Source organism: Lichtheimia ornata, assembly GCF_029851405.1.
Source record: "Lichtheimia ornata isolate CBS 291.66 chromosome Unknown scaffold00006, whole genome shotgun sequence".
Taxonomy (NCBI): Eukaryota; Fungi; Mucoromycota; class Mucoromycetes; order Mucorales; family Lichtheimiaceae; genus Lichtheimia; species Lichtheimia ornata.
Window position 1 is genome coordinate 562,713 of NW_026695326.1, and position 17,685 is coordinate 580,397.

At 43.0% G+C, this 17,685-nt stretch overlaps 5 protein-coding genes across 5 annotated transcripts; 2 read left to right on the forward strand and 3 right to left on the reverse strand.

Annotated features, from left to right (window-relative positions):
• Nucleotides 1-200: 200 nt before the first annotated feature.
• Nucleotides 201-1,673, reverse strand: O0I10_002358 (uncharacterized protein; the record flags this gene model as incomplete). Its single annotated transcript, XM_058482442.1, has 7 exons — nt 201-298; nt 361-511; nt 583-622; nt 696-1,145; nt 1,209-1,313; nt 1,387-1,520; nt 1,590-1,673. 7 exons carry the CDS (start codon nt 1,671-1,673, stop codon nt 201-203), a joined length of 1,062 nt encoding a protein of 353 aa, XP_058346940.1.
• A 1,098-nt stretch (nt 1,674-2,771) lies between these two features.
• On the forward strand, nt 2,772-4,317 carry O0I10_002359 (uncharacterized protein; the record flags this gene model as incomplete). The annotated part of the gene is made up of 2 exons (XM_058482443.1): nt 2,772-2,892; nt 2,957-4,317. The coding sequence occupies 2 exons, from the start codon at nt 2,772-2,774 to the stop codon at nt 4,315-4,317; spliced, it is 1,482 nt and encodes a 493-aa protein (XP_058346941.1).
• Nucleotides 4,318-4,649: 332 nt separating this feature from the next.
• Nucleotides 4,650-6,845, forward strand: O0I10_002360 (uncharacterized protein; the record flags this gene model as incomplete). Its single annotated transcript, XM_058482444.1, has 10 exons — nt 4,650-4,865; nt 4,927-4,966; nt 5,021-5,336; nt 5,402-5,859; nt 5,931-5,999; nt 6,058-6,113; nt 6,181-6,243; nt 6,302-6,385; nt 6,456-6,485; nt 6,555-6,845. The coding sequence occupies 10 exons, from the start codon at nt 4,650-4,652 to the stop codon at nt 6,843-6,845; spliced, it is 1,623 nt and encodes a 540-aa protein (XP_058346942.1).
• Nucleotides 6,846-13,727: 6,882 nt separating this feature from the next.
• O0I10_002362 (uncharacterized protein) lies at nt 13,728-14,223 on the reverse strand (the record flags this gene model as incomplete). Its single annotated transcript, XM_058482445.1, has 3 exons — nt 13,728-13,934; nt 13,990-14,110; nt 14,183-14,223. 3 exons carry the CDS (start codon nt 14,221-14,223, stop codon nt 13,728-13,730), a joined length of 369 nt encoding a protein of 122 aa, XP_058346943.1.
• A 2,099-nt stretch (nt 14,224-16,322) lies between these two features.
• On the reverse strand, nt 16,323-17,583 carry O0I10_002363 (uncharacterized protein; the record flags this gene model as incomplete). Its single annotated transcript, XM_058482446.1, has 6 exons — nt 16,323-16,604; nt 16,668-16,697; nt 16,768-16,851; nt 16,934-17,052; nt 17,123-17,191; nt 17,280-17,583. The coding sequence occupies 6 exons, from the start codon at nt 17,581-17,583 to the stop codon at nt 16,323-16,325; spliced, it is 888 nt and encodes a 295-aa protein (XP_058346944.1).
• Between the last annotated feature and the right edge of the window lie 102 nt (nt 17,584-17,685).

The window sequence follows — 17,685 nt, forward strand, 5'->3', positions numbered from 1 at the left end:
ACCTAATCCTGCCAAAGCAACATCGCATCCCCCCCCCTCATCACATCAAGCAATCAATACCTTCCACCCATATGCATTGAAAAAGCAGTATACGAGTAATCATCATAGATCCGTTGTTTCTCTCCTTTGTTTTTACACACATTTATTCGTTCCAGCCGTTTAATCATGTTACCCCTGCCATTCATTTAATACTAATTGAATCACTCTTGCTGTGATAACCATGCTTTGAACTTCTCATCTTTTTGTTGTTGCGCGATGGAGGGTGGATATTTCGATGCGGATGGTAGAGGATTCTCGTCTACGTGTAATGGTACGTTTTAGGCTCATCTTGTATTCCCATATCCCCCTATCAAAACTTACCACTATCATATTCCTCATCCTCATCTTCCTCTTGTTCCCAACGCTCATCCTGCTGGCCTGCATCCAATGCCACCTCTTTTCCTTTTGACACGTTCATATCCTTCATCAACTTGTTCAACTGATCTTGTCGATTCTTTTCTTCTCGATCCATCTATTGTAGTCACACACACGATGATGAGTCCCATCCATTTGCATTCTCTATCCCAGGCATAAAGAACTTACCTTTTCGCGTATCAGCCGTTCAATTTCAGGTTTGTATTCACTATAGATATGCGGGTATCCTTCATCAGCATCTTATCCTTATCCATTTCAACCATAAAACCTTTATGACGTACGTCTCGTATTGATCTGCAGCTTCATCAATTGCCTTGAAGAAATCATCAATGCCTTGACCCGTGACAGCTGAAACACCGACCACCTTGAGATGGTTATAAAACTCATCCAGTACCAAGCTCATTGAATTCATGAGACTGCTCATATAGCTTGTATCTTGTGAAAGAGCTTCCTGGAACTTTTCAAAATCGGTCATCCATTCAACAGCGAATTCATGCGATACAACATCGGTCTTGTTGAACACGAGAATGAAGGGTAGTTTGGTCTTGTAGAGAATACTGCATGCATACAACATGTTGCTCATAAAAGTGGCAGGTGCAGTCGTACGTGGTGTGTCAATGATGTAAGCAACGACGGTGGGATAAGTAGCTGCAAGCGTATCGGTGATGATGGCACCAGAAGCTGACCATGTAAAGATCTCAATCTGACCAGGTGTATCGACAAAAATATTACTATACAGACATCATTGCTGTTAATACCCCATCCACATCCTCTTTGTATGCCTTTTTTTCTACCTGACATTCTCGGCACGCTTGGCAACCAAGTTTAGCACTTGATCAAACTTTGTAGTAAACAAGTTCAAGCTCGTCAAGATACCACCATTGGGACCGAGTTGATATCTATCAAAGAGAGAGAGAGACACCCTATTAGAGATCCACCTTGATCGCATTCCAATAAAAAAGTAGATCTTACTGTTTCATGACCTCCTTGTAGTTGACAGTGTCTCGAATATCAATGTTGGCTGTGAATGGAAGTGTACCCACGGCAGGATCGAGATTGAGTACATAAGGTGGTGTCTTTTTCGCATGTTGGTGTGCAATGATCCGCTGTAATAGTAAAAGCCGAGAACGTTAACCCATGCAAGCGTCAGTGTATATATATATATATAAGCTTACCTGCATAAAGGTAGTTTTGCCGGAACCAGCCATGCCAATGCACAAGACGACAGGTGGTTGCTTGGTATCGTTGGGTGTGCTCATGTTTTGGGAGGAGGTGGAGGTGTGTGATAGAAAGAAAGAGAATGAAGACGCGCCTCTTCAATGCGGTGTTCATTGAAAATTCTTGCTGCTTTGCTTATCAAGCATTGACGATTGACAGCAATGCCGGTTACACACATGGATAAATGAACACACCTATAGCTTGCATGAGTTTGTGTGCATCTACAAGGTCATCTTCATTGTGGATACTCAATAAACTTTATTCGTGTCTTTACTTAAACACCGTGGGGTTGGTTACCATAGCAACATGTCGATAAGGAAGCATGATCCTTACAATAAAATCTAGCTTCTTGTGGTGTCTTTATTTGAAGGAAGTAATTCTAGTCTCTTCTCTTTATGATTTATGTACGTTGAATGTACAAGGTACTATTTTCTTATCGAAAAAGATGATGCGAAAGAGTAATTGTTGAACCCAACTTGTTGTGGTACACATATCAGCAACATGTATTATATATGATGTGAGGAGATAATAAGAAAGACGCTCACCTTCTTGTATGTTATGGCTGTATGATGATATCCAGTGCCTTTTGATCATCACTTCGCTTCACCCATTCACCCATTAAATGTATTTGGCTCTATGACGCCATTTTTCGTAATGAGTGAATGATACAAAAACGTGTACAACTTGAGCTTACTTGCATGAATCCAGCAGCTTTCCATTTTCAGAGGATTCCTTAGGCTATCAGGCTGGTGAATGTATGATGGATTACCACTTCAACATGAGTATATGAAGCGTATCCATGGCTACCCCTGTGGATGTTGACATGGGTGAAACAAGGATGGTAGGCATGTTGTCAAGGGAAACCCAATGCTGAGTATGGATTATCGTGTGTGCGTGTAAGCCGCGGAAGTACAGTCTTAGCTTACCATTCCTTTTCCTTGTGCCACATGCATGAACACCACAACGACTCTCTCTTCCAGCGCTTGTCCTTTGACGCGATCTCGCACATTTTCTCTTTCCTCGATCAGTCAACGTGCTTGTTGTGTCTTTCTGTATGCCGCTCATGGTACAATCTGATTCCCGAGTACAGTCGAGACCTCTGGACCCAACTTTCAGTGGATGGCCCCATTAGCGCCTCCATGGCCCAATGCCTTGGACCTCATCTACGCACTGTGTGTTTTCAACATATAGCAAAGAGCACACTTTTATTCAACGTGCAACGTATGGCAGAGATTGGATGTACGGGTATTGAGACTATGGGTAAGCAGCAGCATGTCAAACTATCATAAACACGTGCTATGTGTGCTTATGTCAGTGGTGATAGATTTTCGTGCGTATGTTCAATCGGATGAGACCATTGCAGCCCTGGCACGGATAAGTGACAATGTCAAGGAGATCTCTATCCACAGCGACCTGACGCAAGGACCCATCGTTCAGTTATTTGATGCTTGTCCCAAACTCGAACGCTTTCGTTACAAGGCACACATTCTTCATTTGACCAATGCAAACGACACCATGTTGATGATCAATCACCCCATATACCCTAACATGACATTACTCGCCCTCGACACCACCATCCCTGCAAGCTCACTCGAAGCATTATTGAAACTATGCCCCAATCTACGCATGCTATCGATCCACAACATTCGTCACAACGTCGCCGTCTTTTCTCGTTATGGCAGCTACTTTAGCATGATCCTTGCTCTATGTCCACAAATCACTCAACTCCATTGTGCTGGATGGCATCGACAACTGGGTCATTTACCTGTATTGGGAGAAGCTGACAACAAGGCGATCTACCCACATCATCATCATCATCACCAGCAACAGCAGCATACCACACCTGGTTTACGCGAATTCGCAATGGAAGTATGCGACCTATATCCACAAAATCACGTGATGCAGCTACTACGGGAGAATGCGAATACCATTGAATCAGTAGCCTTCACGACCTTGTTTATGCCTGTGAATGATGAAGAAGATGAAGAGGATTGGTCCATCCTTGGTTCATTGGATCCCGTATGCTTACGCAAGTTGTCATTGACCCAAGTCGAGATGAGTGCGGATGCTTTGAGTGAGTTACTTGGCAAGGTGGCATCCACAGTGGATACGGTGGAGCTGGATCAGATGCCGGTAACGGTGCAAGTTGCAGATGCCTTTCAGCCCCTTGATTCGTTACGACATTTATACATCAATGCAAGAATGACACCTGAAGCAGCTACTCATTTGGCCAAATCACTACGCACAGCCTATTCGACTATTGAAAGCCTTGGATTCCAACAGCAAATCACGAATGATATTTTGAGATCCATTGGTTGTTTGGAACGACTAGAGACGTTGGATTTATGCAATGGGCGAGGATTGGATGGAGGAGTACTATGCGAGATGCTGGAATGCTTACGCCCTCACGAGAATTTGACCATGTTGAAATTGACGGGTTGCAGAGCAGTATCGGATCGAGTTCTCGATACCATTTCAAAGTTCAAGAGCGTACGGCGATTGATTCTGCTGGGTAGTATGCAATGCACTGATGCAGGCCTCATTCGACTATGTCACGCGTTATCCAGCACCGTTGACCACATCTTTATCACTGGAAGGCATCTCACTCCACACGGCATTGCTTCTGCAACCAACATTCTCGGTCCCAGTAGAATAAGCGCTGCACAGGCACAAACACGTCGTTGAGCAACAAGCAACATGCATGTACATCGATCTTCATTTATTCCAATCAACCCCCCCATGACACGCACACACACGCCAACGTTATTTAGAGTAATGACATCTTTGTTCGAGAACTATAATACACAATCATTTCATCCATATCTATTGTCTCATTCATCACATACAATGAACCCTATACATGCCACCGACGATCATCAAAGGAAATCAGCTCCGAAACACTCTACAGCCAAAAAAGTGACAATGCCGCCACCCCATTGTGAATGTTTGTATCTCTTTCTTTTGTTGATCACACAACATATTCACCGATAAGGATAGTCTCTCATACTTCTCTCAAAATGAGCACCTCCTTTTATGACCATCTCTTTGAGGATAACAATGCCACCCGGGCAACCAAGGATGATGACCCTTTGATTGTGGATGCCATGGATACCAATCGTTTTCTCACATTTATCGAGCTACGCTGCAAGGTGCGCGCACTTGCAATTGCATTACGTCGACCACCTTTCAATTTTCAAGAAGGTGACGTGATCGCTTTTTGCTCAGCTGATGATGTAAGTGAATGGATGTGAATGCGCACGGACCATGTTGTTGACATGTTTATGCATATCGTAGATTGAATGTGCTATTGCTATATGTGGGATTGCATGTGCTGGTAAGTACATTCCCTTTATCCAAAATCTCTCCTCAGCTCATTCTTCACGCTTAGGTCTATCGGCATGTCTTATTCCATCCAAATCCCATGCTGATGACATCCGAAACATCTTCCATTCCACATCACCCAAAGCAGTCGTCGCTCACCCTGAAACATTGGATACCGTCAAAAAAGTATGGAATAAGGAAAACGGCAATGCAATCCCCATTTTGCTACTTGGAACCGAACACGCGGCCAAAGACACCGAACTTCTTGCTCAATACACACGTGGTGACAAGCATGGTGAATTGCCGAGGGTAAATCCAGATACACCTGCTTTTATTGTATGCACTTCAGGAAGCACGGGTCATCCCAAACCTGTAGTCCTCACGTAAGTACATCTCTTGTTGCTGTCCAATTCTTTGGTACTTACAAAACATGGGTCTATGTATGTAGTCAACGTGTGGCGATTGCACGCATGCAACATGAGAATCCAGCTAATCGTGTCGTCGATGCCGATCATGCATCTCCTCGTTTATTATCCACCACTCATTGCGCTTTTATATCTTGGCTCATGCTTTGCTGGATCACTATAAGGATTGGATATCCACAATATGTATTGGGAGAATGGAATGCATCAAATTTGGATCTTGTCATGAGCAAGGTGCAGGAGCTGGGGATCACATGGATACTGAAATTGGAATCTCAAGTAATCACACAAATTGCGTATCAACCAGAAATGATCAAGAAATACCAACTTTCGACTCTGCAAGTTGTTGATTCAGGTGGCCAACTTGTTCCACAAGATGCACTTTTACGCGCAGCAGAGATTCTCAAAGCAAGTATTCGATGTGTCTATGCCAGCACGGAAACAAGCCTTGTCTTTGCGTTATCCGACAAATGTACATTCTACAGTAAGTCCATCATTGGATATCTCAGCTTGGATATGAAGAAGAACGAACCAACATGTTGTACCTATGCATAGGAAAGGAGGGGTTGTTTGCAAAGAATGATCCATCTGCTAGAGTTAAGCTCGTGGATAGCAATAACAAAGGTAAGGTGGGGATAAGGCTTGGGTACATGATTGTTGATTACCTTTCATGTTCGTGTAGAGGTGTCTATTGGTGGTGAAGGCGAGTTAATAGTGAAGAGTCCAATGAACGCAGTGGTAAGTTGAAAGACAATGGGCGCTACAACCAATTTTAGACATTGATTCTCCTTGTTGTCGCATCCAGGGTTATTACAATCGGCCTGATTTGACCGCAAAATCATTTGACAATGAAGGTTACTATCACACGGTAAGCAATGGAGATGAAAGGACGATGGCATGTTCTCATTGTGTACATGGTAATATAGGGAGATGTATGCACTGTGGATGAAAAGGGCAACTATACTATGCTTGGTCGGAAAGCGGATATCATCCGGACAAAGCCATCACCGGTATGTATCATTCATTATGCTGATAGCCATCAAATTGATCATTGTGTAAATCATCTTTCCAACATGATAGTTCTTCCCCAAATTACTTGAGGACATTTGCGTAAATATTCCACCATCATACAATGATGCAAATGGTTTCAGTGCTAATATCTCTTCTTTTGCTTTCTAGCTGTCGTTTGGAGGGATCAAGGAATGTGCTATCGTGGGTGCATTTAGCTCAAAACATGACCAAGAACTTCCTCGTGCGTATATTGTACCATCAGACGGAATCGCATTTGGACAAGACAAGGTTGAGCAGCTTATCAAGTATGTTGAAAAACAAGTACCTATTCAGGAGATGAGATTGAGTGGCGGTGTTAAGGTCATGGAGGACCTTCCTATTGGGAAGACTGGGAAAATCGAACGAGCAACACTCAAAAAGCTCGCTCAAGAGGAACTCCAAGGACATGGTATTATTTAGTCATTGGCATCATCTTGTAATAGTTGCTGTATTGTTTAGCTTGATCCAGACAAGCTGTTATATAAAGGACATGGCTATTAGAGGATTACCAATGATGAAAAGGATTAGTGGGATGATCAAAAGAAAAAGTGCTGTCATAGGGTTAAAGGATAAAGGTTGACTAGCGCCTCAGGTTACTCGTTTCACTCGTATACTTTAGATTTCAGAGCACCTTGTGTGATAGTTTCAGGTTTGAGAGGGGCAATCTCAATATCAAGGATTGATGTACAAGTGTTCATGCATTTATACAAGAGGTGTCCGACCCATTTGATTTCCACTTCTTCCACTCCCACAACTTCTTGTCTCTTCCTCCCATTCTCAACTGTTGGCCCCATTCACGTATACAACTACCACATACGAACAGCTGTCCTGCTTCAACCCATCATGTCAATCCTACAACCCTCTTGATCCGATTGCTTTGACTGAATGGACAAGTTCATGGCGTGTACACAACCTTCTTGTCACTCTTCTACAGCACACGAGTCTCTTGACACAACACACGCTCTTGCACACTCCTCTACCACGGCCAATCGTAACAGCATTCATTGCAGCAGTTGCTATTTACTCCATTGTCTCGTACAGCGTTCACAACCTTATCACTCTACTACAGCACACGCTCTCTTGCGCACTCCTTTGCCACGACCAAACTTGACAGCAGTTGCTATTAGCAGCAGGGTCTTCACTCCAATGTCTCAAGATGCTTGCAGCAACCTGCATTGTGGTATTCATCTCGTGAACAGCAGATAGCCATTGTATAGAAGCAGCTTTATTTGCGTGTAGCAACTTGCTTTGATGCATACGACTTCCAATGGATGATGCCATATCAGCTATCAAGTACGCCGCAATACAAGCAATCTTCACCTGGTTGAGCTGCGATGGATGACCAAGAATGAGATATATCAACAGCAAGATGGAAAAGGAAACACATCAACAACGGCTCTTTTCAACCAGCGTATTGGATATGCAATAGTTATGGATGGATAGACGCAATCAAGTGCAATGATGAAAAAGAAATCCTGGATATTGCATTGGTTACTTTCCGCGTCGTCAGCAGGAACGATGGATCATGTCGCATGGATACGGCTGAGGATGATGACGGATTGGATGGAATCGACAAAAGGGCTTTTATCTTCGTCGAATGGTGTTTCACAGCCATGGATGAATGATATTGGAGTAATCGATTCAATGCATGCAACGACGGATTTGGGATCATGGATGAAGGATGATTATGACGGCAGCAATCAAGAGTACGATGACACGATTATCCCGGTGGCCTCGATGTGTTCATCCGTACCTTATTCAATCCGCAATGCTGTTCCTTTACCAGATTTATTTGATGGACAACCACACTACCATATGCTGTATTCTTCAACTTTGTCATTGAATGAAAATTGGATTGAACATAATATTTGGGGTATCATGCTATTAGCTCGTATGGGCAAGGTGTGGATCACTTGGTTGGTTTCTGGTTTGAGGTTGCTTCATTTACATCGTCGTATCGCGATGCTTTTGTTCTTTTGCCACAACATTTTATGACTTCACTAAAGCTTTCTAGTTCACATGCTGATAGTAAACGCTAATGCTTGTATTGCAAAGATAACTAATTTGAGAGTGATGATGCCCGACATTTGCTTGTTACAGGGCATGGTGATCATTGTGAACTGATGAATTCATTATATCCAAGAAAGAATGAGCTGTTATACAATATGCCACAAGCACATGAACAAGCCATGCTTATCTATGCCAGCTATCATCTAACGCTACCACATGCATCCTTATATAAGAGCGAATCATTCTATACGAGCTACCATAGGCGGACCTTATTATAGGAAGGCAGAGGACGGATCAATCATGCATCTCTCTCAACCAATAGAATTGGACCCTTCAAGACTGACTCAGTTACACAAACACGTTCCTGCGCATCGATGGCTCTGGCATGAGTGAGGGGCGGCACACAATGAACAAAGACCTCTTTCCATATAGCATCACGCTTACAGCATATGTAAAACATAAAGGTGCCTGTATCTCCGAACTTTACAATCAAACGTGGGGTCTTCAATAGAACAGAGTTGCTCGCCGGGGTCAAAGCGATCTTGTGTCAAAGTATGAAGTTCATCGTGGCCATTCCCAGATTTCGCAATGTCGCTACCAGCCAAACTGGATCTGGGGGTCGACCTCTTCGACGACGACGACCAAAAAATATTTTTTGGGCTAATTGCGACATTGAACGCGAAACTTTCACACAAGGTGCTGTTGGCCAAGCCGAGCCCATTGCGCTATTCAAAACCACACGTTTCATTGTAAATTTTGGAGATACAGGCACCTTTATGTTTGTAAGCATGATGCTATATGAGAAGTGGTCTTTGTTTAATGTAAAGTAGCTGGACCCTGGCAGAGGAAGAGATGCAGAGGGTCGTGTTGTATAACACAGCTACGTTTGCATGAATGAAAGGGTCAATGTATAATTACTTTATGGATCATCTAGGAACAGGCATGTATTGCTAGCTAACGGCCACTTTTATCCAGTCATCATTGTTGCGAGATCCACTGCATGGGAACGATGTCCCTGCTCTAGACATTCATTTCCATGATTAAAGTAGGTTGATCCGAGCTGATTTGACTGAGCTGCGGTCAAAGAGAGATTACATCACTCTGGACATAAAGCACGCTCGATGTAGCTCAACCGATGTAATCTTGTGTGGGCGTAACTCAGCCAAACTCGGATCAGCCTAAGCAATCATGGAAATGAATGTCAGTAGAATCCACCTACAATGCACAAAAGTTGGGAATGCAAAAGTGGCTATTAGCTGCCAATGTATGACATAGAATGAGGGTTGCGTACCTTTCATGCATTACCCTGAAGTCAGACTTTTAGCTGAGTTGCAAGAGGTCCACTCATCTTTTGCTCTGCCAGGGTCCAGCTACTTTACATTAAACAAAAAGACCACTCTTCATATAGCATCACGCTTACAAACATAAAGGTGCCTGTATCTCCAAACTTTACAATCAAACATGTGGTTTTTATAAGAGCAATGTGCTCGAGCCAACAGCACCTTGTGTAGAGGGTTTCACGTTCAATGTCACAACTAGCCCAAAAAATATTTTTTGGTCGTCGTCGTTGAAGAGTCGACCTCAGATCAGTTTGGCTGGTAGCGACGACGCGAATCTGGGATCAAAGCGATCGGCAAGGTGCAGTTGGCCAAGCCGAGCACATTCTCTAACCACACGTTTCATTGTAAAGTTCGGAGATACAGGGACCTTTATGTTTATTAGCGTGATGATGTGTTTGATATAAATGAGTATATTTATAAGGCTCCAGTGGTTGGAGCTAAGTTTGGTGTAACAACCTCCGGTGCTATCATAGGATGGCCATAAAAATGCCATTCACAATGGTTAGGCTCTATATCTGAGTTGATCAAATAAATCAAACCTTGTACAACACGCCAACTCTTTTCACTCTTTCTCTTTCTTATTGTAACACTCGTCGTATCGCGGTATATGAAGATGAGGAACTCGAACGCCTTGAACATAATTATACAATGAATTGCTCGACTCTGAAATGATTCCAGTACGTGAGGTGGATCACATCCTGGTAGAAAGTACCGGAACCATCAGTTTGCACATGAGTGCTTAGTGCGAGATTACTTTGCTCCCGAGCCTGTTTACACCGAACAGCACGCTTTCGTAGACGCTTCAGAATGTCCAAGCGGTTATTCTTATACATAGTCGAAGAGATGAAAAGGTCGATACACTTTTCACTCAGCGCTATGATGCTGCTATGAAGCCTGGTTTGTCCCCTTTGGTGAGGGCTACTGCTGTCATGCGTCAATACGGTATTGGTGCAGATACTGCTGATAGGTATCTTCGAGTGGCGGAAGCACCGCTTTGAGTCATTGATCAAGTTTTGTAGAAAACTTAAATACCATCTTCGGTGACAAATACTTGCGACAACCCAACCAACATGACGTCCAACGGTTGCTCTCAGAAAATGCAGCAAGAGTTCCTGAAATGCTTGGCTCCATTGACTGTATGCATTGGCAATGGGACCAATTGCCCTGTTGCTTGGCATGGTGCTTACACAGGTCGCTCAAAGCATGCAAGCACAGTTCTAGAAGCTGTTGCTTCTTATGACTTGTGGATCTGGCATGCCAGTATTGGCCACCCAGGATCTTTGAACGATCTCAACATCCTTCATAGATCAAATCTCTTCAACTGCTGTGCTTCAGGTGAAAACCATCAATCATTTAATGCTTCACACCCATTCCTTTTAACAACATTGCATTAGGCAACACACCTTCGGCAACGTATACCATCAATGGCCACGAATACCATATGGGCTACTATCTTGCTGATGGAATTTACCCTGATTGGGCCACCATGATGAAAAGTTTTAGTAGTCCAGCTGGTAGAAAGCAAGAGGTAAGTCTACGTGGCATACGTTTATCTATACCATCAGCCCGATCAATGATTGGAAACTTATGTACATAGCACTACAACAAGATGCAGAAGGTGCTCGCAAGGATGTGGAGCGTGCTGGGTTTGCTCCGTTGAGTCCAGCTACACATTGTCGTTATACCACTCATATAAAGCATCACGCTTACAAACATAAAGGTGCCTGTATCTCAAACTTTAAAATCAAACATGTGGTTTTTATAAGAGCAATGTGCTCGGCTTGACCAACAGCACCTTGTGTAAAGCTTTAATGTTCGCTGTCGCAACTAGCCCAAAAATATTTTTTGTCATGTCGTTGGGAATAGGTCGACCTCAGATCCAGTTTGTCAGGTAGCGACATTATGGTATCCGGATTGCAGCCGACAAACTGGCACCCAGCAGTTAGCTGCTTGTTAATATTGCTCTAATAAAAACCACACGTTTTGCCGTAAAGTTCGGAGACAGGGACCTTTATGTTTGTAAGCGTGATGCTATATGAGAAGTGGTCTTTGTTTGATGTAAAGTAGTGGTTTTATCATAAGAGCATTCCAATGGTTGGGAGCTAAGTTTAAAAATAACCTCCGGTGCTATCATAGACGGCCATAAAATGCCAATTTCACAATGGTTAGGCTCTATATCTGAGTTGATCAATAAATCAAACCTGTACAACACGCCAACTCTTTTCACTCTTTCTTTCTTATTATGTTTACTCGTCGTATACTCTTAATTCAGTGTACCTATGAAGATGATGAGGAACTCGAACGCCTGAACATATTCGCCATATCAATGAATTGCTCGACTCGAATGATTCCAGTACGTGGTGGATCACATCCTGGTAGAAGGTATATCTACCGGAACCATCAGTTTGCACATGAGTGCTTGGTGAGATTACTTTGCTCCCGAGCCTGTTTACACCGAACAGCACTTTCGTAGACGCTTCAGAATGTCCAAGCGGTTATTTTACATAGTCGAGAGATGAAAAAGGTATGATACACTTTTCACTAGCGCTATGATGCTGCTATGAAGTCTATTCTTGTCCCTTGGTGAGGGCTACCGCTGTCATGCGCCAATTGGCATACGGTATTGGTGCAGATACCGCTGATGAGGACTTTGAGTGGCGGAGAGCACCCTGCTTTGGAGTCATTGATTCAGTTTGTGAAAACTTAATACCATCTTCGGTGACAACATTATGACAACCAACCAAATATCCAACGTCCGTTCGCAACAGCAAGGGGATTGGATTGCTTGGTTCCATTGACTGTATGTATTGGCACGATTACTTCGTCTTGTTGCTTGGCATATGCTTACAATAGGTCGCTCAAAGCATGCAAGCACAGTTCTAGAAGCCGTTGCTTCTTATGACTTGTGGATCTGGCATGCCAGTATTGGATACCCAGACCTTTTGAACGATCTCAACATCCTCTATAGACTCACCCCTTCAACAACATTGCTTCAGGTGAAACCATCAATCATTTAATGCTTCTAATACCCGATCTTTTTAACAACATTGCATTAGGCAACGCACCTTCGGCAACGTATACCATCAATGGCCACGAATACCATATGGGCTACTATCTTGCTGATGAATTTACCCTGATTGGGCCACCATGATGAAAAGTTTTAGTAGTCCAGCTGGTAGAAAGTTAGGAAAGTCCAAGCGTGGCATACGTTTATCTATACCATCAGCCTGATCAATGATTGGAAACTTATGTACATAGCACTACAACAAGATGCAAGAAGGTGCTCGCAAGGATGTGGAGCGTGCTTTCGGAGTGCTCCAAAAACAATTTCTCATCGTTCGCAATCCGTATCGGCTTTCAAAGGCCGAGACGGGATCAATGTTATGAGGATGCATCATCCTCCATAACATGATTATTGAAGATGAACGTGCTGAACCTGTTGAAGATCTGGAAGAAGATCATGTACCACTGCTTTCGATCGATAGAAATCCGGTTACCCTTGGAGAGTATAGTAGACGGTGGGAAGAATCAAGGATCGAAGTGCTTCATTTACAAGCTGAGACATGATTTAATCGAGAAAGATTTCGCAATGCTATGGCACAACGTTTAAAACGATTGAGTTACATTGTTTTTTTAAATCACTTTATCACACCATACTACTATCTAGCTCTTCGACTATTGTGTATCGAACTTCAGCATCACCATCACCATTGCCACCATCACCATTCGATACGGACTGGAGACTGTACTTGCTTCTTCATATATGCGTCCAAGATTTGCTGTTGGCGCATCATAAAATAAGCCGTTTTTGGCGATAGATTCATGGTCGAGGTATCTTTTGACATAATTCAAGCTCGCATGCTTCTTGGGCGATTTCAAGCTTTTGGCGGCACTTGAAAGTTCCTGTTGCACTTCGAGCAACTCGTCAGCCTTCTTTTTGTTGGCATGCTCTTCAGTTTGCTTGGCCTTTGCTTGTTTCGTTGGCCTCGGCTTCATCTGCGACCATCTCCGACAACTGCTGGCTGCGTTTTTTGTATATATCGAGTGCTGAACTTCTGGCATTCTTTGAGATACTCATAGCAATGCATGAACTGAAACTCCTTTCCTGGTTTTCCAGCTGCTGCTGTGCTCTCACGGAATAGTTGACGGCAGCATTGATCTATAATTGTGAATAATAAGATAAGTACCATCATTGTATCAGCATTGTTTGTAACACCATCAGCTCCATTGCATCCACTGCGACCTTTAGCCACCTGAACGAAGCCGATAAACTTGAGATTCTCGTACTTGATAACTTTCCACCGTGCTTCCAATGATTCAACCGAACGTACAGGACTACGATTATCAACAATCAAGCGCTAATGGTCATGAACAGACTTCCAAAAGCCAGTTCTGTTTTGGCCGTACCAATGGCAGGATTTTCGGAAATATGGACCCAGGCTTGACATAGAGAGACTTCGTTAAGTGACCAGGTCTGACCTCTTTCCTAAATCTTGATCTTGATGAGGCAGAAGATGATGGATCATTTTCAGCAGGTAGTACATCCATTGACATCAAAGACATGATCGAGTAGCAGGTTCAGGTGATGAGAGTAAGTAGTAGATTCAGGGTTGCTGCCAGACATAATAAAAGAGAAGTTTAGAGTCAAGTTCATTTCATAGACACAATGGCATATATTGAATATGTAACCCATTTATTGTTATGCTAAAGAAGATAACGTAATGCTTAGAAAGTGTTGATATGGTTAAAGGAGATAGCATAAAAGATGAGGTATTTACACGGTTTAGTCGGCGCCGCTTCACATTTTTACACGGTTTAGCAGAAATTTTGACTCGCCGTAAAATTGACTTCGTTTCGACTCCACCATTGGGATCGACCGTGTAAATCGGAGTCAATTTGCACTTAGCTCCATCGATTGGAGATGCTCTAATAGAGCAAAAGATGTAGAGGGCGTGTTTGTGTAACTTGAGTCATTCAGCACAGGCGATGCATGATTCTTGTACACCATTTAGGGATAGTTCAAAATGCCAGCTAATAACTATCCTCCATTTCATTGTTATGTTCAATCCATGCATAATTGACGGCAACCAATCGTATTCATTGTCATCCTTCAACTTTCTTGATCCGAGTGGATTTGACTGAGCAACGCTCAAACACAGAAACATCATCCAATATCAGAAGAATCAAATTGGTAAGTTATTTGTAAACTGCCGGCTAATAGCCCATTCCTCCCATTCACCTTTGTTGTCCAATCCAATGCATACGAACGGTTGTCCTGCTCCATCCCAGCACTCCTATCCTTCAACTTTCTTCATCCGAGAGGATTTGATTGAGCAACGCTCAAAGAAAGAAATAGCATTCAACTTCAGTTCAACTCACTTAAATTCGCAGCTCTTCCCACTCTCAGCCTCCTCTTCCTCCCATTCTCAACTGTTGGTGCATTCAAGTACAACTACCACCTGCGAACAATTGTCCTGCTTCAACCCATCCATGTCAATCCTACACTTGTCTTGATCCGATTGTCTTTGACTCATTGGCAAGTCCATGGAGTGTGCACCCACTACAACACGCGGGTCTTTTGACACTCACCTTCTCTTATATACTCCTCTACCACGAACCAATCGTAACAGTGTTCATTGCAACAGTTGCTGTTAACGATGCCTTTACTCCATTGTCTCAAGTTACTTGCAGCAACTTGCCTTACAGCCCTGTTTACGTGAACAGCAGATAGTCATTGTATAGAAGCAGCTTTATTTACGCGTAGCAACTTTGTTCAATACATACAAATTCTCATGGATATGGATATGGATATTGCTTTGGGTTGATACATGGGATGGAAGGAATCGCGTATATATACAACGGGTGGGAAAAGGGTGTATCTATTGTCAACTCGACCTTTATGTTTGACGGTATCATTTGGACGATTGGTGCATTGAATTAAGCTACTTTACATGCTATCCCATGGTAGCAATCACCATCCTTTGTACAACCTGTCGACCATCATGTACAACCATCATCATTATCCAAATCCATGTCTTGACACGCCATGCGTATAATTCGCCACCACACATCAAGTGCCACCTTCCATCAATCCATTCGCCTTGCACAATGCACGCCCACAGGAATGAAAATGTACCTTCCTCATTGGAGCAATTCGCTGTACCTATCAATCTATATCTTGTGAATGCTGCTGCTTGGATTAAAGGGTTGCTTTAACGAACTCCGTATCATGTTGGTCAAGTTCTATAGCATAGGAGACTTCCTTTTTCCGGAGTTGGGTCTTGTCGTGTGCAGGTACTTGGTGGGTTGTCGTATAGAAGAAAGATTTATGATATGGCGAATGCAGCAAAACGAGGGGATGGAGACAGGGTTTGATTGATCCATTGTATTTGAACAAAGACTGTATTTGATAGTATAATGCGCCTCCCTTTTTTCTGTGATTCGATGTTGTCGATACGCCGTACATGACACACGTTCTTTCTTTGTGATTTGGATCTTGTAAGATAGTTACTTTATTGACATACGGCGGTTGATGATCCCAGAAGCCCTACTCGTGGATTTCGTTGTTTGCCATTTGTCTAAGCTTCTTTCTATCCAATTTATAATTTTTACTATCAGGCAATTCTTTCAAGAGCGTGACACCATTAGCATCCAATTTCATTGTCTTGTCGGCCACACGTTCATTGACAAATGTAATCAGCTGGCTGATCTTGTCCTGGTCGAAGATAGTTCCCTTCGTAGGTACAATGAAAACGTGTGGATGGTCACCAGCAGAATGGGTATTCGAGACGCCAACGGCAACGCATTGCTTTACCCCGTCAAAGAGAACCTGTATAATGAAAATCATTAGCATCCACTTGATCACCCACCCACGTTAGACAATAATCATTACACAGATATCTTCCAGCTGTATCGGATAAATCTAAATCGGAAGTGTACATACGCACTATCAGCCATGAATAAAGATAGGGCGCTTTTACATATACACGTACATTGCAATTCTTTGTCTTGATTGCATCCGTTTCTCGACCTAGGTTGATAAAGTGATTTTCTTGATCAACAGTGAACATGTCGCTCTATATGAATGGGATATCAGCACGTATAAATACAGGGTTTATCTCACATTCATCCCCTGAAAGATAGTGGTAGCTGTCATACCGTATGGTAATACCCTTCGTTGTCGAAAGCTTTGGCTGTCAAGTCGGGGCGCTTATAGTAACCCACTGCATTCATGGGCCCTTTAATTAACATTTCACCTTCCACATTCGATGAAGCTTCTACGTACATAAAGAAAAGGTTACTAGTCAAACACCTTTGTGGTATACGCCCAATACGTGCACTTGTTACCTTGACCCTTTTCATCCACCACCTTGATACCAGTCGTCGATGCTGCATTTGCATACATGCCCATTTTTTCTACATACCGTGGTCATAAGAGGGAGAGATCGATGGTATTATTAGTGACGAGGGAAAAGTAGGTAAATCTTGAAAGTTCCATACATACCATAATAAGGCGGTTTTGTACTAGAATGGGCCAAAACGACACCTGTCTCTGTGCTAGCAAAGAAATTCACCATCGTCGCTTGTAAAGAAGCTCCAGCACGTAAAAGTGTATCTCTAGGTATAGGCTGTCCTCTAGTACAAACGAGACGCAACATGGAGAGATCATAGTTGTAAGCATTGGCTTCTGGTTGATAAGCAATGTCATAGAGAGTTTGCGATTTCAGGGTGTAGATCAACGTGATACCAAATTCTTGCACCTTGCTCAAGACTCGGTTCAAATTTGAAACCCCATCTAAGAACCTCATCGAGTATAATGATACACCAAGGCGGATGCATATAAAGGACACGCTGTACCATGGTCGCGTCCCACACATGTAGAAAGATAGTATGCGCGGATTCGCGTCACC